At 38.5% G+C, this 23,895-nt stretch overlaps 3 protein-coding genes across 4 annotated transcripts in view; 1 reads left to right on the forward strand and 2 right to left on the reverse strand.

Annotated features, from left to right (window-relative positions):
* Positions 1 to 23,895, reverse strand: part of LOC5565328 (inositol-pentakisphosphate 2-kinase) — a 344,143-nt gene that overhangs the window by 60,387 nt on the left and 259,861 nt on the right. The gene's annotated exons all lie outside the window — the stretch shown is intronic.
* Positions 6,706 to 7,552, reverse strand: LOC5565324. Its single transcript, XM_001649620.2, has 3 exons — positions 7,454 to 7,552; positions 7,072 to 7,392; positions 6,706 to 7,015 (listed from the first exon to the last, which is right to left on the reverse strand). Exons 1-3 carry the CDS (start codon positions 7,502 to 7,504, stop codon positions 6,848 to 6,850), a joined length of 540 nt encoding a protein of 179 aa, XP_001649670.1. The 5' UTR covers positions 7,505 to 7,552; the 3' UTR covers positions 6,706 to 6,847.
* On the forward strand, positions 20,328 to 21,081 carry LOC5565329. Its single transcript, XM_001649618.2, has 2 exons — positions 20,328 to 20,748; positions 20,812 to 21,081. The coding sequence occupies exons 1-2, from the start codon at positions 20,380 to 20,382 to the stop codon at positions 20,971 to 20,973; spliced, it is 531 nt and encodes a 176-aa protein (XP_001649668.1). The 5' UTR covers positions 20,328 to 20,379; the 3' UTR covers positions 20,974 to 21,081.

Genomic DNA, 23,895 nt, shown 5'->3' on the forward strand with positions numbered 1-23,895 from the left:
TGTGAAATAATGGTTACGACTTGAGTAGTAACAATAGGTAATTTCAATGATAATTGCTTTAAACTGTCAATAAATACATAATTGTATTGAATGGAACATCTCACCGAAAATGGGACAAATATACGTAAAGGGTATGTGCATGGTCCAATTTCGTTTCGTCAGACTACTTTGGGCACACGCGTGGTAGTTTCATTGGCAGCATAAATATTGACATGAACAATTATGTGTCTTCAGCAGTTCATTTACCATTATATGGACAACGACTACATCAATAGCAATATGATTAACGCACAAAAAGTCCGACCAAATGTTCATAAGATAAAAAAGTATTTGCTATTTCCTAATCTTCCTTGTATCTTAACCTTAGTTTGATACTGGGGTCAAAACCGGATTTCTACCTGTAATATCTTTGATGTTATCTAATGGATCTTTCTGAAACTTCTTGACTTTTAATATTTTGTGGAAACGAAGCATAAGGACCAAAAAGTTTTTTTCTAGTATGGGGCCACAAAAAAACAACTTAATAAGATACTGGGGTCATTATGACCCAGAAATGTATACAAATCAGCGAAATAATAACCGAATAATGAAATTTATGCCGCATTCGAAAGATACACAACTCAAAATTGTGATTACTACTTGCAATACCGGTTGCGGTTCCAGTGGCCACCGGGAATCGGCTACGAAGGTGACCATGTTGGACACGTGGAATTAAAGTACACTCAGTCCAGAAAGCTGCAATCATCACCAAATTTGTCGTGATGCAGACCACATAGGAACGTGTTGTCAGTAACATTTTGTCGCAAATACAATAGTGATTGAATAATTGAAAAAGTATAAGTCATTTTACCAAAAATGTTCTTGAGGAATATTATTAGGCTGGAAGTCACAATAAGCCAATTGGTCATAAGCAGAGTTACCGACACCTAACTTTGCCATAAAGGTTTTCCTTAAAGCAAATTTTTCCTACCATTTTAATTCTGATCTCCGCATTCAAAAATCTCACCCACGTCCGTAAGCTGAAGGTCTCGAGCACTCTCTCCGAATGCTTCCATGAGATGAAGATCAGCAGTTCATTACGGAGAAAGATGACATTTCAAAATAATAATAAATAATAAAAATATTATGTTTACATCGATGAGTATAAAATAACTTGTTAAGCAGTTTTTTAAACAATGATGATATTTTCAAAGAATAATAAATTCACTAGAGCTAAATATTTCAGTCAATGTGCAAAAAAACTGCTTCTGAAAAGATTATTTGAATAATCATCGAAATTATAGGTTTTGGCATAACTCCAAATTACAAATAAAAAGATGTATGAAATTTGAAAACAAGACTACATAAAATGTCCCACGTTTTATTCAACAATAGTTAAGGATTCCGATAATACGTTATCGTACCAATGTATGTCCATTCGACGATATGTCCTTTAGACCAAATGTCTTTTCAACCAAACGTCATTCGACCAAATGTCATTCGACGAAAAATCCTACAGTCGAGTAACGTGTAACATAACGTGTTGAGCAATTTTTCAAAGAATGATGATATTTTAAAAGAAAAATAAATTCACTAGAGCTGAAAATTTCAGTTAATGGACAAAAAACTACTAAAAAGTACATTTGAATAATCATTGAAATCCTAGATTTTGGAATAGCTTCAAAATACAAAAAAAGGTGTATTGAATTTAAAAACAAGACTACATAAATGTCCCATTGAATAAATAAACAACAGTTTATAATTCAGATTATTCAAAAAAAAATTATCTTATCAACTTTGCAAAACTTGGGAAACAATCAACAATTTTACCAAATGATTCCGTTCAACTAAACATCATTCGACTAAAAAAAAAGTCCATATGGAGCTCCAGGAGTTCCTTCAGGTAAAACTCAAAAAATCCTGTCGAAATATGTCCAAATATTCTTCCAGAGATTTGTCCAGGAATTCTTTCGAAGGTTCCTCCTGGAATTTTACCAGAAAATCTTGCAAGCTTATCTCTACCGTAATCCCTATAGTGATTTCTCCACTAGGGCTTTTGCCAGAGATTCCTTCAGAAACAATTTTGTTCAATTAATTAACTCATTACGCGTGGTAAAGATGGATAAACTGTGGGTGAAATTATGGAAATAATAGCTCAATATAAGCGTCAATTTAACTTTGTTCGCCATGCATGGAACTCCTGCACCAATTTCTCCAAGAATTCATCTAAGGATTTGACAAGGGGTTTTTACAATGATTCCTACAAGGATTACTTTGGAGATTTTGCAAGAATTTCCTGTAGAAATATCTTCAGTGATTCCTTCATACACTCCTCCAGAAAAATCTTTACTTTCTTCAAGGATTCCTCCAGGATCTGTTTCAGGAATTTTCTGAAGATTTCTCAATGGATTTTTCAAGCGATTTCATCTGGTATTCCTCTAGAAAATCTTGCACAGACTTCTGCAAAGATTCATAGAGTAAAATCGCTACAAGGATTCTTGCAGAGAACTTTCTTTGGGAATTCCTCCAGAAGTTACACTAGGACAATCTCTTCATGGATTACTCAAGACATTTTTCTAGTGATTTTTCCAGAACTTCCTCCGAGGATTCGCCCACGGATACAAACAAAGATATCTCCAAGCAGTCCTTCAAAGATTCGTCCAGAGATTTCTTCCGGGATTCCTCCACGGATCGCTCAAGGGATTCTACTGGAAAATCCTACAAGGATTCTTGCAGAGAACTTTCTTTGGAAATTCCTCCAGAAGTTACACTAGGACAATCTCTTCAAGGATTACTCAAGACATTTTTCTAGTGATTTCTCCAGAACTTCCTCCGAGGATTCGCCCACGGATACAAACAAAGATATCTCCAAGCAGTCCTTCAAAGATTCGTCCAGAGATTTCTTCCGGGATTCCTCCACGGATCGCTCAAGGGATTCTACCGGAAAATCCTACAAGGATTCCACCACGAATTTCTTCAGGGGTTCTAAAACTCACGAATTATTCAAGGACATGGCATGGGTTACTGCAAGGATTTTGCAAGATCGCTCTGGACCTCAAAAAAATCCTTCATGAATTCCTCCAAAAGTTCTTCTTGGAATTCCACCAGAGGTTCTCCCATGAATTTTTGCTGAAATTTTATCAGAAATTATCCCAAGAACATGAAGAAAACCTCTACAAGCAATCCTCCAATAAAATATCTATACAAAATTCTTATGGACAATCTCTTCATGGATTCCTCCAGATATTTCTCCTGAGATTTCTCCAGAAATTTGTTCATGGATTCTTATAAGGATAATTCCAGGGATTATTTATTTATATACTTGGTGTTACATCAATTAGTTTGATAAAACCTCGTTAACGATGTTACGCCAATTTACTCGGTCCATGGCTGTGTCCCTACAACTTCGATTTTAGGCCCACGCTCTCCAGATCTTGTTGTACCTGATCAAGCCACCTCGCTCGCTGTGCTCCCTGCCTTCTTGTACCAACCGGATTCGACGCAAACACCATCTTTGCAGGGTTCTTGTCCGGTAGTCTTGCAACATACCCTTCCCAACGCACCCTTCCGGCTTTCGCCACCTTCTAGATACTGGGTTCGCTGTAGAGCCTAGCGAACTCGTTTCAGGCGAGTGTACAGGTCTGCCACCGTTCCAAATGTTTTGCCGATCCATATCATCCGCGAAGCAAACAAATTGGCTGGATCTTGTGAAAATCGTACCTCAGCTATTGAACCCGGCTCTACGCATGACACCTTCTAGCGCAATGTTGAACAGCAGGCACGAAAGTCTATCACCCTGTCGACGTCCCCGGCGGGATTCGAACGAACTGGACAGTTCGCCCGAAATCTTCACGCTATTCTGCACACCGTCCATCGCTGCTGTTATTAGTCTTGTGAGCTTCCCGGGAAAACTGTATTCGTCCATGATTTTCCATAGCTCTTCGCGGTCGATGCTATCATAAGCCGCTCAAAAATTGATGAACAGGTAATGCATTGGGACTTGATATTCACGGCATTCACTCCTCCGGAAGCTGTTCCGTTACCCAGATTCTGACAATCAGCCGGTGCAGACAGGCGGACAACCTCTCCGGGCTCATTTTGATGAGTTCAGCTCCAATACCATCCTTACCAGCGGCCTTGTTATTCTTGAGCTGGTTGATGGCATTCTTAACTTCCCTCAATGTAGGGACAGATTGGTTTCCTTCATCCGCCGTGCTGATGTAGTCACTTCCTCCGCTGTCGTGACCCTCTTCGTATGTGTTCTCTGTGCTATTCAGGTGTTCATCGTAGTGCTGATTCCACCTTTCAATCACCTCACGTCCGTTCGTCAAAACGCTTCCATGCTTATCTCTATACATTTAGGCTCGCGGCACGAAGCCTTTTCGGGATGCGTTAAGCTTCTCGTAGAACTCGCTTCTTCCAGGCAGCGATTTTTGTCCCGGAATAGGCGGGTTTGCTGCTTTCTTTTCCTTTTATATCGCTCCACGTTTTGTCGCGTTCCTTGCTGCAGCATTGCAGCCCGCGTTGCATCCTCCTCCTCCAAAACCTGCCTGCATTCTTCGTTGAACCAATTGTTACATGTCCTTCTTTCCACGTATCCGACGATGCTTTCGGCTGCGTTATTGATGCTGCTTTTATGTTGCTCCAGCAGTACTCAAGAGGGGCTTAGTCAAGCTCGCCCTCCCCAGCAACACACATGTAAAAATTATGTATTATCAACTGATATATGACCAAAATTAGTAATATATAAGTTGATGATACACAATTATAACATGTGCATTGCTCGGGCTCTTCCGGCAACGCTACCTCGAGATGCTGTGCGTATGCGGTGGCGACGTTCGGTTGGGCCAGTCGCGCTAGGTTATACCGAGGCGGGCGTCGATACCGTACATTGTTGATGACGGATAGTTTTGGGCGCAGTTTCACCATCACCAGATAGTGATCAGAGTCAATGTTAGCGCCACGTCGGTTATATCGGAGAAGTGCCGTCCATCGATCAAAACGTGGTCGATTTGTGATTCCGTCTGCTGTGGTGATCTCCAGGTGTATCGATACGAGAGGCTGTGCTGGAAGTAGGTACTGCGAATGGCTATGTCCTTGGAGGCGGTAAAATCTATCAGTCGTAGGCCGTTCTCGTTAGTCAGCCGGTGGGCGCTGAATTTTCCAATCGTCGGTCTGAACTCCTCCTTCTGGCCAACCTGAGCGCTCAAATCTCCTATGATGATCTTGACTTCGTGGCTTGGGCAGCGGTCGTACTCGCGTTCGAGCTGCGCGTAAAATGCGTCCTTGTCATCATCAGTGCTTCCGGAGGGCTATGCACGTTGATTATGCTGAAGTTGAAGAATCGGCCTTTGAGCCACAACTTGCACATTCTTTCGTTGATCGGCCACCACCCGGTCACGCGCCTTTGCATATCACCCATCACTATAAAAGCTGATCCCAGCTCACGAGTGTTGCCGCAGCTCTGGTAGATGGTATGATTACCTCTAAACGTTCGCACCAACAAACCTGTCCAGCACACCTCCTGCAACGCTACATTGTCGAAACCGCGGATCTTCAGTACATCGGAGAGTATGCGTGTGCTCCCGATGAAGTTGAGAGATTCGCAGTTCCACGTACCGAGTTTCCAATCGCTAGTCCATTTTCGTCGCTGTGGTCTTTGCCGATTGTTCCGGTCCGTATTCTCTCGTTGACGTTCCTGTGCTGGTGTATTTTTACGGCTGGCTTGCAGGGCCTGACACCAACCCCCTAGTTTTCCGGAGGACCATTCCCCCTAAAAGTTCGGAGGACTATAGTGCGCAGTTTAGCTTAGAGTCCTTCTCTGGCACTCGGACGATGATCAGCCGCCCCTGACATGGGGAACAGACTCTGTTGTGAGCCGCTCCTAACATGGAGTACAGACGCTCAAGGTTTGCAGAAGCAAAAGCAAACCCCCACTTCGCTGTCAGCATACGCCCAAAGTTCCCACCGGGGTTGGTTACCAGATCTTCCCTAAGGTTACTCGTACCCCGGCCAGTACCGCGAGGAGGTAAGGATAGGAGCTGCTAGGCAAGAGGCTAAGGACCGCGCAATGGGGTCTATTTTATTCCTGTAGGTACGCGAGTTACTAATGGTACGCCATGCCCAGCCATTTACGACTTTGCCAAGCCACTGCCATGTTAAAACGACGTTTCCTGTGAAGTTAAAATAACCCGTAAAAACTGGCAGACTGAAAAACTTTCGATGTTTTCGAGCGTAAAGTGCTGCGGACAAAACTCGGTGGGAAACTAGAAAATGGTAGTTGGGGCAGACGGATGAATCACGAGTTGTATCAAGTGTACACAGATGTGAATATTATCAAGCATGTGAAATACGACAGACTTCAGTGGGATGATCACTTCGTGCGAATGTCGAAAAAAAGAATTGTGACAAGAATATTGGAAACAGGTAGATGTAGGCTACATCGTGGAAGACCGCGAATATGCTGGCTGTACGCAGTGGAAGAGGACCTGGCGGCCCTAAACGTTCGGGGCAATTGGAGAAGTATTACCTAAGATCGACGAAGACAGTGCTCTACAATACGCCAGGCAATGGCGTGACGCTACGCTATAGCCATCAAGGTAGGTAACATCTCTGATTATTCATGATCTTTCTTATCATTAGGCTGAATTGGCAGCCATTATTACTTTGAAGTAAAAGCTTAAAAATGTTGATCATGATTTCGGAAACTGACGAAAGTTACAAACATCAGTAAAAGCACTCTTGCTTTATTTACGGATTATTGTAGTCAAACCGGTCCAGACACCAATTTATGTATTTAATGACTTACGTTTCGCTTTATTCAAAATCTATACTGTCGAAACGCTTTCTCTGAAACACCCTTGAGGCGTTAAATATCCTCCAGCTGAAAATTTGCCTGTAGGCATTCGTTCTCCTTCTCCTCAGACCGTATGGTTAGAACTTCTAGAAACATTCGCCATTCACCCAACAGACTGGGAGGAACCACCAATTCCGAAGCCATAGTGCCAATATTCGTGTTATTGAAAGTCTCCACGTGCTGTAAAATTAGTGAATAGTAAATTAATGGGAAAGAAATCAACATTTTTTACACACCCCAGCCAAAAATGGACAATTCTGTTGCTTGAAGGCGGCCATTAACGGGCTCCACACGTCCCCCGGATGTTTGATAACTTCACAGAAATTCGGAATGAATCGTGACATCATCGGAAACCACATGCCATGTTTGTTGCGCTCTAGTTTTATGTTCATGCTAGTTGGATTGTTGAAATCTTTCGTGAACCGCAGGCACCCGTTCAGAGTGAAATTTTCGTTGTCCATCATCAGAACGTCGAAATTGGACACGTCTAAACCGATCAACTCTATTCCATTTTGGCAGCGACTGAACTCGCCGTCGAATCTGACTGTTACGACTGCCTGTTGGTTGAATTTGCGATGAATATTAGTAGGAACAAAACCTGCTTAGCAGTAAAATTACCCAAGAAACGGAAAAGGAACAAAGCACCAAAGCTGCTGTCAAAGCGTCCATGGTTTCGAAGACTGTTCATGGATTCGGCGTGAGTTGGAAATTCATACTATTGGAATAGATCGATCTATGTCCTATGTCTATGGTGTATCCGGAACATGTAGTAGGTTAGATGACGTGACCAATTACAATCATACAGACAGCTAGTTATGATTGTCGACTAGAGTGCAGCTAACAATGAGATGATAATGATTATGATAGTTCACAAAACACATCCAAAATGAAATTATAGATTACCTAATCTTTTAATGTAACCTTATGGCTTGTAGGCTTCATGATAGCAGCAGCTGATTCTTGCTGAAGGAATCTGGGTTCGATTGCATTATGCTACTTTTTTATACCTATTGATCCCTTTTCGATCCTTGTTTGGAACCGCGACTTTGATTTTCTGTTGGACCCGTTAGCGAAAGCTAGCGGTGGTAATCCTTCTTGGACACCGCCTTGAAAAAAAAACTCTTAGAAGGCCACTTCTTCTTCCTTAGTTTATTCACTGGATATGGTTGCAACCACGAACAAAAGGAAGAGTGATTCTCTGAATTCACAACACCTTCCAAAAAAGTGGGGTTTAAAACTGTCACTCAAAATGGAAGGTAGGACGTTTCTCCGGAATGCGCGCTTTGCTCCAAGAGTGAAATGGTTAATGACGATAATTGCATAGAAATGGGCAATCAATTCGATATAGACCTGTGCGCCTTCGCGCCACGCCGCCGCTGCCGATCCATTTTAACTAACGCCGACGCCGAATGAGTTATCGGCGGCGCGCCATACGCTGATCAGCCGCCGCTCTTAAAATTCGATACTTTTATAATAAAAATACTACAAAATATTCCAATGTTGCTTAAGGAATTCCTATAGGGATTCTTACAGAAATGCATCATGGAATTTATCCAATAAATCCTCCAATTATTTCTCTAGGGACTTTAAAAATTTCTCTATCAACTCTATCTTGAAACCTTCCAGAGATTCTTCAGACAGTTTTCGTGGAATACCTAAACAGATTTCTATTTGAACTCTTTAAGAGATTCTTCAGGGATTTATCCTGGAATACCTACATGCATTTCTCCTTGAACTCTTTCAGAATTGCCTGTACGAATTCCTTCAGATATCACTTCAGAATGCCTAATTATTGGTCTTGATTACTCTAGGAATACTTACAGAGATTCCTTCAGTAACCACTCTACACGGATCTCAAAAGATTCCTCGATAAAAATGAATTATTTCAAAAAAATTCTTAGGTAAAAAAAAACATCATTAAATCTTGTATTATCTTCTGGGTTTGGAATTGTTTACAGGTGCAGTGTATTTTCAATGTAATTTTTAACTGAATTGATAAACTTAATAAGTCACAAGCCGCTTGTTTTTTCATAAAAAATGTTACAATTTTTAATGGTTTCACAAGTAAAAACTATCATATTTTATACCAAAAAATTACATTATGCACATTTTTATCGCTCTTTTCGAGCGGATGGATAATAGATTTCTAAACTTGTTATTCACTTAACTACTTTTATTGGATTAGGAATATGAACAGAAAATAATGACAACAATTTGCAATAACAATAACATGAAAACCACATTCCCGTTTTTTTTTTCATTCCCGTTCGACTTTCGGTTATTTTTCATAGTATGTATATTGCAATCAATATTGTTATGCGTTTTGTCAGCATTGGTACTGATGCTCCTTATAGTACTATTATCTTAAAATTTAATCGGCGAAAATGTATTGTATTTGTTGGAAAAAATGGTGTGCTAATAGGAGTTATGTTTACTATAGGTATTCCTTTCAATGCTCCTTCAGAATTGTATCCGAAATTCCAGAAGCAAATTCACAGATCTCATGATCTTTCACATCTATATGAAAAATATCGCTTTTTATACTGCATGTAAATTTGTTCAGAAATGATCATGATGCACTAGTTCATGAATTTCTCTACATCAACTCTTCCAGTAATGAGCGGTTCCACAGAAAATGACGACTTTTTTCCCAAATTTCATTTTCATATTTTTTGATTTGAATGAAATTTTGCACATGCTTTTTTTATGCCCAAAAATGCCTTTTTGCATCAGCGGCTCGCCATTTTACTCTAGCCTTACTTTTGAGAAGGGCCTAAGAAAAAAATCCTTAATAATTTTCAAAAAAATATAACTTAGAAACGGTTTGTCCGATCAGTTTGGTGCCTTCCGCAAAGTTTTAGGTTATTGTTGGGACTATCTGGAAAAAAATATACACTGTAAAAAAAATGTTGTAATTTTTTATGTATAAAAAATAAAGCTTAAAAATCAATTTTCTTAAAAATCGCATTTTTGATTTTTTTTTTATTTTTTATTTGTTGAAGTAGACAAAAAATGAAGTCTTTTGCACAGTGGGTCAAGATGGAGAAATCATGAACAAAAAAGTTATGATTTTTTGAAAAAAGGTGAATTTTTGAAAATGGTCATAATAAACTTTTTAAATATTTTTATACTCGATATTATGAAAGTACACAAAAAAGGTATACGGAAAAATCAGGCTAACTTTTACCGTTTTAAAGATACAGCGATTTTAATGCAAAATTATGATATACAGTGGGATTCCGTTTTTGGCAACAAAGTCGAAATTTTCAGTTGCCAAAAACGAAACCGTGCCAAAATCGGAACCCATTTTTTTAATTTCAAAAATATCATTTTGACGTTGTTCCATCATAATTATGGAACCAAATGATGGCCAAGACTTCCGAACGGTCCATTTTGAAGTAGATTTTCGTAGGATAGGACTATGTTATAAATTTGAAGATTCGTCATTTTTATTTTGACAGGCGTTCTACACACTTTTTAAAGCAGAAACATCTTCAATGATTCGAACTTTATGTATACTATTTGTATACCTAGGAAAAGTAAAAACAATAATCACATAAGTGTCCTTTGTTCAAGAACTGAACATTCCTCAAAGTAGTGTAAGAATATAGAAATTTCATTGGAAGCGTATTTACAAAAAAAAGTTCTAGGTGTTACAAAGCTGAATGATTCTATTTAAATAAACTTTAAGAAAAAACTTACACTGAGAAGACGTGTAACTTTTTCGCAAAACTTCACATCAATTTGTCCATTTAATCCAATTGCAAAGTCTCGCATAACTTCTGATCTCGCCCTAAAAGCCATTGGTAACCATGTGTGTAGCTCGTTGTTTCTGAGAATTTGAATGGATTTTCATGTTATTTAACAACGCTATGGTAAAGAAAGGATCACTATCTAACTGCCCGTGATGTTGATTTGGATGATTATTCTATCTTTTGCTTAGAAACAACGAGCTACACACTTGGCTACCAACGGCTTTTAGGGCGTTATCTCAGAGTATGCGAGAAGTATATGTAATGTTTAGCTTTTCGGTAGTTGGTTTCTATTTTAATCCCAAGCGTCAAATTCGACAATATTCGATAATTTGTAAATTAAATTTCTTTTATAGTAAGGCATCTGATATCAAATGATTGACTACAGTCAAAGAGCACACAAGAACAACTGAAATCATTTGCTGTACCGCCGTGCGGGGTGACATTGGGCCTAGAGGGTGACATTGACCGCCTCTTTCGACGCATCTTATGGCTAGCAGGAACGTCAAAAAACTAATGTATGACCATCTATTGGCTATTTATCACGTATTCTTTAAGCTTGACATAGTGTTTTTAGGGGCCCAAATAGCCGTAGCGGTAAACGCGCAGCTATTCAGCAAGACCAAGCTGAGGGTCGTGGGTTCGAATCCCACCGGTCGAGGATCTTTTCGGGTTGGAAATTTTCTCGACTTCCCAGGGCATAGAGTATCTTCGTACCTGCCACACGATATACGCATGCAAAAATGGTCATTGGCATAGTAAGCTCTCAGTTAATAACTGTGGAAGTGCTCATAAGAACACTAAGCTGAGAAGCAGGCTCTGTCCCAGTGGGGACGTAACGCCAGAAAAGAAGAAGAAGAAGTGTTTTGATTGTTCTGGCATTAGCTTGCTGTAAAAATATTGGCCCAAAGTCACCCTTATGGACCAATGTCACCCCGCCTTACGGGACCAATAAAAAACTATTATATTTTTGAAACACAATATTGACTATGCCTTCAATAGATTTTTCCATAGAAATGTGGGCTTCGTAGCCGTGAGGTTAGCGGCGTCAATCGTTTAGGTGTATTGTACTACGGAGTGCAGGTTCGATTCTGTGGAGGTTCGCCCCTGTTGAAGGAATCTTTTTTTTTTTAAATAAAAAATCTTCATCTTCAATGAATGGTTGTTCCGTGTGTCCGTTGTATAATATAAGTGCAGTTCGGATCTTACTTAGGAGCCAGATAGGAATTCACATCTACCCAAGAGCTCGCTAATAATTTTGAAGATTTAAGTTTAAGCGCTTTCAAGATTCCGCTGCGATATTGCTGAAAATTCTCAAGTTTCCGACCGAAATTCGCAAAAGTTCATAAGGACTTTCCAAAGTGCCACTAGCAATCCCCACATTCCGCTGAAAACCAGTACAGAATCCCCAGGATCTTACCAAAAATATTCAAAAAACAATTAAGAATCCGCAGTATTCCTTTAAGAATTCACAGGCTGCCTCAGAAATCTTGGGAATTTACAAGGAATCGACAGATTTATTATGAATTAAATCTTGATATTGCACGTAGTATACTCTAGCTTGAGTAATACTGGAATTATATATTGGATCGTTTCTTAAAAAGTGATTTATTTCTTTTGCTTTGGTATGTTCTACATAAGCAATGCATGTAATTCTACATTTAAAAAATAGTGTGCTGAAATGGCGAAACGAAATTGTAGATGAAAACTCTGTGTGATTTTTAATTGTTTTGCTCCTCTTATGTCAATGTTGGTTTGTTGACAAAGCTGTTCCCAATCTGAAATAAACTGACTTTTACTAAATACAATTGTCTACCGGCATACTCAAGTGGGCTGGTCATAAAGCGTGAATGTCTGAGAAAAGATGTTGTAACTCTAGTTGATACTAGTAGATACTCATAGAGATAAATGGATTCATGAAACGTTGCGGTCGTTTACGGTCATCTAGAATTAAATAAGCGCATACGGTGCTCCTAAAAGTTGGTGACATTTTGAGAAGTATCGGCGAAAATTAAACTCTGGAATGCGGTAAGCGTGAAGCTGGATTGCTTTTCAAATGACTTAAACAGTCGACACAATACTATTTACAGAAAAATACAAATTTTATTGATATTGAAAAATGTTGCCAAAAACGGATCCATTTTGTTGCCAAAATCGGGGGGTGCCAAAAACGGAGCATGCCAAAAACGGAGCATGCCAAAAACGGAGCGTGCCAAAAACGGAATCCCACTGTTAAAAAGGTATATGAGAAAATTTTGCTAATTGCTACCGAAACATTTGAAAAGTTTATTATGACCATTTTCAACAAATTCACCTTTTTTTTAAATCATAACTTTTTTGTCCATGATTTCTCCATCTTGACCCACTGTGCAAAAGACTTCATTTTGTGTCTACTTCAACATATAAAAAAATTTAAAAAAAAATCAAAAATACGATTTTTGAGAAAATTGATTTTTAGGCTTTATTTTCGATACATAAAAAATTACACCATTTTTTTTTAGTGTATATTTTTTTCAAGATAGTCCCAACAATAACCTAAAACTTTGCAGAATACACCAAACTGATCGGACAAACCGTTTCTAAGTTATATTATAATGACCGAAAATTGAAAATTATATCATAATTTAGTATTAAAATCGCTGTATCTTTAAAACGGTAAAGGTTAGCCTGATTTTTTCGTATACCTTTTTTGTTGTTAATTATGCGTACTTTCATAAAATCGAGTTGAAAAATATTTAAAAAGTTTATTATGACCATTTTCAAAAATTCACCTTTTTTCAAAATATCATAACTTTTTTGTCCATGATTTCTCCATCTTGACCCACTGTGCAAAAGACTCCATTTTTTGTCTACTTTAAAATATAAAAAAATAAAAAAAAAATCAAGAAAACGATTTTTGTGAAAATGGATTTTTAAGCTTTATTTTCCAAATAAAAAAATTACAATTTTTTTTACTGTGTATATTTTTTTCCAGATAGTTCCAACAATAACTTTAAACTTTGCGGAAGACACCAAACCGATCAGACAAATAGTATCTGAGTTTTATTTTTTTGAAATTTGTTAAGGCTTTTTTTCTTAGGCCCATCTCAAAAGTAACGCTAGGGTAAAAATGGCGAACCGATGATGCAAATAGGCATTTTTGGGTATAAAGAAAGCATATGCCAAATTTCAGCCAAATCAAAAAAATACAAAAGTAAACCGACATTCGAATTCAAATGGAACCGCTCTAAAGCAAAACCTCTTCTACGTCTTTCTCTAATTTTTTTTCAGCGGGAATCGGGAATTATTTGAAAATTGTGGATTCTACCCTATTACCCCGAAATCCATTTTCCTGAATGACATCACCCCGAACGCCATCACCACGAATTCCATATCCCCGAATGACCCATTACACCGAAAGACATTATCCCGAATTCCGAAATCACGGGGCAATGTCATTCAAGGTAATTGTACATACGGGGAAAAGCATTCGGGTATCATCTGAATTCAGGATAATGGTACATTCTGGGTAGTGGCATTCGGGGAGATGACATTCTGGGTAATGGGGTAGAATCGTTTTAGGGATACTTCTTTAGGTAAACATTTTTCGGGAGATTTTTTTTCCAAATATTCCTGCGAGATCCTTTCTGGTTCTCCGAGTATTTTTTCTGGTTATTCATTTTTCATGGTTTTATAGTTTCCGTCCAGGAACTATTTATTAGATTTTGTCCAGAGATTGAAAATAATGATTATATTTTTCTTTCCGCGTTTGTTGTACATATTTCTTAAGAGATTTTTCATTTGAATTATTGTGATGGTGTATTCTTTGTTTCATCGTTTTTATTGTAGTTTATATTTATGCGCCAAAATTTCCCAAGCGTTTAACGCGAAAATATTCAGCATGATCTTGGGTATTGGGTTGTGAGTTGGAATCCCACCGCTCGAGGGTTTTTCTTTTCGTAATTTTCTCGACGTTGCAGGGCATAGAGTATGGTTATTCCGCGGCTACAAAGGAAAGCCATGTGAAGGGTTAGTTTCTCGACCAGTTCAGGATCTTTTCGTACAATGGCAAATGTCCATGCTTTCCTTGGGCATAAACTATCATCATACCAGCCACACGAGATACGAATGAGCAAATGGCAACGTTGGCAAAAATAGCTCTTAGTTAATAACTGTGGAAGTGCTTGTAGAAAACCAAGCTAAGAAGTAGGCTCTGTACCAGTAGGAACGTAACGCCGGAAAAAGAAGACAATTTATAAACTTTTCGGTGTGAAATTTTCGCCACGCCAATGTACGCCGCCGCCGAAACTTGTTAACGGCGTGACGCCGATGACAAAAATGCCCTCACGACACCGCCGATTACAAATATTTCGGCGCACAGGTCTAAATCGATACTTACGACAAATTTTCAGAACATCAAATCGAGGCAGCCTCTTTGATTCAAGTGAGGAAGCAACGAGTGCCACTTATCGTGGTCAGTTATTTCGAATTTGGAGGATTTAGGTAGGCGGACTTGAAATCCATTAGGGGAAACAAGGTCTCCTTCCAAATCGCAAAGAACATTCTCATACTTTTGCGTATAGCATAAGCATAATCATAAGCATAGATGACCGTAACATTCGTAGTTGCTACTCCGTGATTGACTAGAACAGTCGAAGTTGCACAGAGATTTAATGAATGGGGCTTGGGATTAGCTTACCATTCTCAATGTGCACAAATTTTATGAGTCAATAACGGCGCCGGCCACGTCCTTACGGTCATCGAGGAAGGGAAGGAATGTTAGTTCGACAAACGTTGTTACTAGATACCGAAATCACCTCTGCATCTCCACAGTTGTCATGGAAAGGATATTGGGTTAGTGGGATAAGGTAGAGATCTGGGAGTCACCAATGTTTGGTGATACGATCCATGATATAATCACGCCTAACCGGATTTGCGAAATAATTTAATAATCGCGTTGTACGCCGAACAAGTGTTCGTCACTCGCCGTCGCAGGAACAAACGACACGATCAATAGATCAAACACTACTAACGGACCGCGCCCTTTTTCACTACTGCACTAGCGACGCACGACATCTTTGATCCTACCCTCATCGCCCGCCCCCGCAGGAGCAACCCTCAAGGTCGAAGGATCAAACACTACGCGAACTTCTTTTCAAATATCTTGAAGAGAAAAAACACATTTTTTTTACTTATGACGACACAACTGAACGATTGTTCAAAGTTGTCTTGGAAGGTCTCTCAAGTGACTATAAGTCATCTGAAGAGATCAAAATAAGAAGAAATAATTTACTTGGATTATTCCCAGTCCAAGTAATCATTATGAAAAAGAGAACCCAATCTGGCATTCTTCGGAAAGGGCTTTCTCAAGAATATTATTTTGTTCACTTTAACAAAAATGATCTAAATAATATTGGAGCTTTAGAAAAAGCAAGACTTATGTTCGATGTCCGTGTGACATGGGAACATTTCCAGAAACCCCACTCAGTACCGTCGTTGCCAAAAGTGGGGTCATGGTACAAAAAATTGTCGCATGGATGCTAAATGCATGATTTGCGGAGGTTCTTCTCACGCTAAGGACGTTTGTCCAGGATCATGCCACAAAATTCGTATGCTCGAATTGCGGGGCACTCATAAATCTAACTTGTGGGATTGCCCTTCGCGTAGGCTAGTCGACGAGGCACGTGCCAGGCAGATGAACGGTAATGTCGTAATAACGGTCGTTTCCGGAATTCCCCTGATAGAGTATCGAATAATGCTCATTTTTCAGTAAACGATCGCTTGATTGAGAATCATACCCATCAGGAATATTATAATCATGCTCATTCACAAACTAATTTTAATGTGTCGTGTAGCCGTGGAATCCTTTAATTTCGAATATATCTACCCAAGAAAAAACCTTTGGCGATATCGTAGCAGGTAATTTGAACTCCTCCCCTTTTCATACTAAGAGTAACCGTTCCTTTTTTTAATTTATTTATTAGTATCATTCTAAACATTACACTCATTTCTTATATCTAGGTGTTCTGTGTTATTAGACAACACTATCATCCTAACATTTTGTTAACAACATATTACATTTCATTTGCCGTAGCAAGAGTAACCGTTCCAATTCTTTCAAATCAAATGGAAAAACCCCTGCCGCCACAAGAAACTTCGACTTCAAGTGTAATGTCTGCCTCTGATTTTATTCTTCTAACTGCACAATTGATTCAAATGATTGATGCAATGTTCAAAACCACCACGATGACTGAAGCAGTCCAAGTCGGTGTAAAATTTACAAATCAAATTGTTATTGGATTACGTTTTTCTAATGGATTCAAATAATAATTTAAATATTTTAAATTGAAAACCGGTATAATTATCTTACAGCTAGTAACCAGTTATTACTGAAACCTATTTGAAACCTGGATCCAAACTCAAAAGAGATCCTAACTTTTTTGTTTATCGTAATGATCGATTTGATGGGGCATGTGGGGGAGATGCAATCATCATTCATAGGCGTATTAAACATTAACTTTTTTCGTCAGTTGAAACTTAATTTTTGAAACTTTGAAACTTTTTGAAACACAGCTTGGTAAATAGACTTTCATAGCTGCCTATTTGCCTTTTCAATGCTCTGGGCAGCAAGCTAAATTGCTCCAAACTGACTTGCAAAAATTGACTCGCAATAAGTCAATTTTTTTTTGTCATTGGTGACTTTAATGCCAAGCATCAGTCATGGAATAATTCACAAAGTAATTCCAACGGCAGAATACTATTTGATGAATATTTCTTAATTCAATACCCTGATTGCCCTACATGGTCTCCTCTTCTAGGAACCCATCTACAATTGATTTGGTCTTAACCGAGACACTTGATTTTATTGGAAAAACTTTGTTTTTAAAGTTAATGCATAGCTCGTTTAGAATTCTGAGGTCTTCATCAGAAAGCTGCGAAAAAAACTGAGTAAGATGGAATGCAAACGCAAAGAGTATGTCTAATATTTTTAGCGGTAGCCTGGACATTCAATATGTTGAGTGCTAACAAGGTGAAATACTCATTCTACTACTTGAAATCAAGATGGCGTCAAAATCCAAGATAGCCGCCAGATTTTTTCACGTAAAATAATACTCTCATTCTTTACTCGACTCGAAGAAAACACCAACGATTGAACTTGTTTCTTTGTTGTACAAAAAATGTTTTTATTAAAGACACTTACACGTTAATGCTTCAAGTGAACAATTATGTCCTTTAAAGGAAGCACCACACTAGACAACGGACTAGCATGCAACGCCCAGTGGCACAGTTGAAATACGATCCTGACAGAAAGTTTCCCGCACTGAAGCGGGAATCGAACCCACACTCCATGACTCGATGCGGTAAAATGCTTGGTAACACTAACCGCACGGCCACAGAGCCCACAGCATGTCTGTTTTCATTGATTGCACACGCCATATACGTTAAAATCGTAGACCATGATTTATAAAATCGCTCACCTAGTTTTTGTAGCCTATCTTACTCAGTTTTTTCTCAGCTTTCTGATGATGACCTCGGAATTCGAAACGGCACTGCTCGTTTGGTGAAAAATTGTTTTTTCTAACAAAATTAAAAATGGCAGTTAAATTCAAAATGGCTGACAAAATTTGTTTAAGTCTCAAATGAAAGCTATATCCTTCCTCTATACGATGCCACTAAGTTTGCTATGTGTTCCAAGAGAAATAAGAGACACATCACGTGATGAAATACCGAAAATTTATCCAAAAATAGGCTTTTTCGCAAACTGTTTAGCTTGCTGGCGTACAAGGGGCCCACCAATTTGAGAAAAAAGAAACGATCACACTTAAGTTTTATTAAAAACTAGCGATCAGTGTCATAAAATTGGAATTTTAAATATGATTGCCGATGGCAGCCTGGTTTCAGCGAGGCTGGTCAGTTTGCCGGCTGAGCATACAACAGCCTCCTAAAGTTTGTTTCAAGTGTGTTGGGAGGAGTTCGGGGCAGCATATCGATGAAAATATCTATTGAAGTACCGCTTTTCGACAAAACTAAAAATATATTCATTAAATTTCGCATATGCTACAAGTTTGTTTTACTACTTACGAATTAAGTCTTCGAGTTACAAATTCAGCCTTCGAACGAATTGAATTGACACTGAATAATTAGTATAAGCATTAGGTTGTATATTATGGTAAGTAACTCACGGTATGTAACAACTTGTGCGCTATTTCATAGAATCCTTTGTTCCAACTTCAGCATCAATAGTTCTACGGATTTAATAAGAATTTAGCTAGGTTTAATTAATACAAATTTTCTACTTACTATTTCAATTCAACAATTAATTTCAGTAACAATCCTATTCCAATATCTTTGATAAATTCAACATTCTTCAGTTTCAACTCTTCCAACTAGCATTCAACTAATATGTAAGCGGCCTACGGTTTGACAGACATTACATCTGTTCATAATCTCCGCCACGCTCTCAGCTAAACCAACGTTTTCATGGTCGCGTCCACGGAGTGAACCCTTTCTATCCCGGCGTAACAAAGTGTTTCGGGAAGGGCCACAAGTCGTGGAATTGCAATGGTCCTGACAGATGTAAGATGTGCAGGAAATGCGACACCGAAGGCCATACGGCAAGCGATTATAAGCAGGTCGCCTAATATGTGTCGACAGAGCAGACAACGGATACCTAACGAGCGGACTCAATGAAGAATCGATTATCGACGTGACGTTCTGTAGCCGTAACCTTATAGGTAGGTACCATGAACTGGCGGCGCGTTGATGACGGTTTTACTCATAGCGATCATCAAGCAATTCCCTATAGTATAATACCAGGCGGACGAAGGGCAGTGCGATGTAACGCACGAAGTATTCACTGAAGCCCTGAGGCACGAACGGAACACTCTGGACCTAAACGGTGAAGAGTTAGTTGCAATGATATCACGAGCGTGTGATGCTTCCATGCCGAGAAAAGCCCCTCCCAGAGAGAACAGGCCGCCGGTGTACTGTTGGTGCGAATCAATTGCAAATCTCCGAGCGACAGAAATTGGTGCTACAACCAAAGGCGGGGAAACCATCAGATGACACGTCGGCGTAAAGACCTATCTGTCTACTAGATACAACGGACAAGCTGTTGGAGAGGTTGAACCTTAACAAGCTAGTACCGTATACGGAAGGTGCGTACGGCTTGTCCAACGACCAGTGCGGATTCATGTCTGTACACTTTATACACCACTTGTGCAATTCAACAAAAATTGCTCGAGCACAGTGCATAAGCTGGTTTTAGTGGGTCGTTGTTAGTGCGGCATCCCCACACTCCGTGAGTTACCATCTCAGGTGTCAGTTTGCAGATTTCTCCTTCTAAAAATGAATCAATAGATTGAAATAAAAGTTATGAAACACTGCTTCGCAAAAAAAATTATTCCTACATTTTCAAATCTAAGACTTTTACGTACAGTTAGTCAAAAGATCAACTTCATACTAAATTTGCTGAAAAGATAAAGCAGCCTTTGCTACGTTATGTAAACTTACTCAATTAACAGGTGTGGAACAGGAGTCGAACAAGCGCTACTTATGGGATTAGTATAAATGCGACATTGATTGCAATAATGATAGTTGTAACACAAAGAACATTCCCACTGAGAATAATGTCCACATGTTCATATATTTATCTCCATCCGTTCCTGAAGATTTTTGTTTCACGATTGCTCAATCGACAACATCTATCAGATAATTGCATCCATTGCATGGACGACTGGTTGGTCAGTTTCCATATAAATTCCTACCAAAACCCTAGGAATTTTGTCAGTAAAATTCAAAATTCGAGTCAATATGCCTTTCGTGTATTCGCTAACATGGCTGCTGCTCCTAACCAAGATCACGGCCTACAAAATATCCGTAGACATTAACGAGTTTACCAATTGCCCTGATAAAGAAGCGATGATCGACTTCAGCTATCTGGAATTCAGCATAAATGACGACGGGATCATAGTCTTCAACGGCAACTTTACGGTCCTCAGCGATATAGACAGCCCGTATCCGCTGTACATTCACTCGAAAAAAATGGAACGAGGAGAATGGGTGGAAACCATCGGTTTCAAGTATGTCAAAAATTTTTGCGCAACTTTAAACAGGGTTGACGAATTCTGGTACCCAGTTATGAAGTACTTGGGGAAACAAAGCTGTCCCTTACCAGCTGGGGTAAGAGCTGATATAATACACGGATCAAATAATTAATTACAAGCAATTCCTTTTTTTCGACAGTATGTGGGAAAGTTCGACAACTTCAAGTACGGTGAGCTGCCTATCGTTCTTCCACCGAATTTTGTTGGTGAATGGAAGGTCTTCGTAGAACGTCGAGATGTTGCACAAGAGAGTAACATTTTAGAATGTGTTTTGATGCGTACTACTGCCTTCGAATTTTGAATGAATAAAATGTACGAGGGAACAAACTAATTTAAGTTTGACACTTCATATTGCCAAAATAAAAAATAAGAAAATACTAAAAAGCATTAGCAAAGTGAGCAAATACCGTTGAACTCTAATATGTTGTTTATCTTTTGACAGATAGGCCGATTTCGTCTGCGACTTACCGACTTCCTCAGTGTCGAGTGCTCGACTTGAAGACGACATCGCATGGATCTATTAGTTGTACTAGCTATGTTTGTGAGGGTAAGTTTCTCTTAAAAACTAGATTCTATCAGTATCAATATAGAGGGGGCGTTAGAAATTTAATTACTAATCTAGTTTTTAAGACAAACTCGTCGACATACACATAACTAGTATAAATAATAGATCCATGCGATGTCTTCTTCAAGTCGAGCACTCTACACTGAGGAAGTCGGTAAGTCGCAGACGAAATCGGCCTATCTGTCAAAAGATAAACAACATATTAGATTTTAACGGTATTTGCTCACCTTACTAGTGAAACTTACTATTTTCTTTTTTCAATGTAAAGTGAAGTGTTGAAATTCAATTAGTTTTTCATACTATCCTGTTTGAAACGTACAAAAATCAATTTGAAAATATAAGCAAGTATTTAGTATCAAACTGACACAACCTGCAAATAACTCCAATTCTCGAAATTTACGTATCGAAAAAACAAATAAATTTCAACGAAGGATTCCGTATACATTAATTGCAAGTGTTTTTACACGCTCCTGAAAATTTGAATACATTTTCAATTAAAAATCAAATGACAAATGCTTTAATTTTAATTTAATTTATTAGTACAGGATGGGCAGCTGAAATTTGCGTTTATTTCGATGCTAAAGATAGAATAACATTATTTTCAGTTGTGTACCTACATCATGAATGTTTCACTCGTTTAAGCATTTTCAGCATTAACTTCAGTAGTCTGAGTTCTACTGAGCCTGCAAGTTATCAATCCAAAGACATCTTCATTAGGGTAGTTCAAAACTCAAAAAAGTTGGTAAATCCTATCTCCCATATTTACTTACCATCCTTATGATAGAATAGTGTTTTGGGAAATTTTCAGCATTTCCGGTGGACACATGAATATGGCCCTAAGACGATGATAAACCTATGGTTTAAAGAATTAGTTTTCACTATGGAATGATAAGTCTGTACTAACATTACAGTACTAATTTGTTTGAAACATTTCTTAAAATTTCTCCAAAGAAATTTCCATATAAAACTACTTTGTCTTTGGGCCACCTCTAAATCTCAGCCGAAAATGCTGAAAATGGGGTATCCTATTCGAAATATTTGCCAAAAATATAAAACAAAATATTTTAGTGCCACTATGCAATCTATTTTTTATTGTGTTTCACGATTCAACACTTCTAGTAAAGATCTTCAAAAGAAAAATACCAAACATGATCTTAGCTAGGAAAAACAGTTATAAGGGGCTTCAAAAAATCATTACTTTATAATGGACAAACCAATTTTCTTTTACCATTTGAATGCTTTAAGCTATGTCATATAGAGAAAAATAATTATTACACATAGTCGCATTAAGATATAAGGTTTTTAAGGGATATATCCTATTTCTTTGTCCTGTTGGCCAAATTCAAAGGCATGTAGTTAGAAGTAGAAGTCATATTGGAGTACCTTGTACCTTATAATTCCGCCCTCATAGGGTCCTAAAATGTTTAATGAAATCTTTTTTTTTTTTCAACAACACGAAAAAGCGTTTGTGTAGCGCTAATTTTAAGCACCGTTTCCTGACATTTAATTGAGATCTTTCTTAGACAAAGGCCTTTTTTGCAATTGTATGTCATTTAGCAAGCACGAAGATACTTTATGGGATCACGAGTAAATTTTTAATAAAATAAAAACTTCAACAGGCTGCGTTTACCGCTGCTGATTTTTTACAGTAGATGGAATTGTATTAAAGCTTGTGCAGTTTGCACCGAATCAACTTGTGTGCATCAAAAGAGCACTTCAAACAAGTCTTCGATTTCCCTGCTTCCGTCGCATTTAGAGGCAATTTGTTCGAGGTTTCAATTTCTCTACGGCGACATTTTCCTGCTAAGACGTGCACGCCTTAGTTTTACACACTATTAATTCAATTACCCTGAGCTTGAGTGATTAGCAGCGTCGAAGTGGAGCCGAGTTGAATTGATGTCACATTCACTGCCTCGAGACGCCGCCGCCGCGCCAGGCTCTCTCAGAAGCACCCTACGGATGGCTGTCTTATCCAGTATAAACGGTGTACCAGTTTGGAAACTAAACTTCCACCCACCACTTGCACCTCATCAAACCCGTCATTGTGCTTTATTGACACCATCTCTAGATGCACACTAGACCGGTTCAGAAAATATCTCCTATACACGTTCTCAAAATGATATGACCACCTGTGAAAATTTATGAAGAATTTTGTCGCAGTGTAGAGTTAAAAATAATAAATTTACCTAAATTTTCATTTTATTTTTATTATCCCTCCATCTCGACACGTTTTGATGAAGTGTGACAAAAGAAAAATTTAGGATTTGTTCCGGCCCTATAGGTTGAACATTCATAAAAAATAAAAAATTAAGACTTGTTCCGGTTTCATGGGTAAAACATTCATGAAAATTATTTCTTTCAAATTTTGTAAGTCAATGATATACACACTAAGCTCTTACGGTGAATTTCCCCGTAATCTCAACAGCTGAACAGTTCGGTGAAATAAATTACCGTAACTTCGTCGGAATTTAACGGATTCCGGTGATTTTTTACCGAATACTGTAAAAATTTACCGTACTCCGTTAATTTAATTTACCGAACTGTTCAGCTGTTGAAATTTCACAGGAATCCGTAAAATAAGTGTGTAGGGGCCTTCCTTAGCCGAGTATTTAGAGTCCACGGCTACAAAGCAAAGCCCTGCTGAAGGTGTCTGGGTTC

This window comes from Aedes aegypti, chromosome 2 (genome assembly GCF_002204515.2).
Source record: "Aedes aegypti strain LVP_AGWG chromosome 2, AaegL5.0 Primary Assembly, whole genome shotgun sequence".
NCBI classification, from domain to species: domain Eukaryota; kingdom Metazoa; phylum Arthropoda; class Insecta; order Diptera; family Culicidae; genus Aedes; species Aedes aegypti.

Bases quoted from the DNA above. Each gene is read 5' to 3' on its own strand.
- LOC5565324 (XM_001649620.2), bottom strand. From the start codon at position 7,504: ATGGACGCTTTGACAGCAGCTTTGGTGCTTTGTTCCTTTTCCGTTTCT. The intron at 7,393-7,453 runs GTAATTTTACTG...TTCAACCAACAG, and splicing joins GTTCCTTTTCCGTTTCTTGG to GCAGTCGTAACAGTCAGATT. The intron at 7,016-7,071 runs GTGTGTAAAAAA...CTAATTTTACAG, and splicing joins ATTGTCCATTTTTGGCTGGG to CACGTGGAGACTTTCAATAA.
- LOC5565329 (XM_001649618.2), top strand. From the start codon at position 20,380: ATGCCTTTCGTGTATTCGCTAACATGGCTGCTGCTCCTAACCAAGATC. The intron at 20,749-20,811 runs GTAAGAGCTGAT...TTTTTTCGACAG, and splicing joins GCTGTCCCTTACCAGCTGGG to TATGTGGGAAAGTTCGACAA.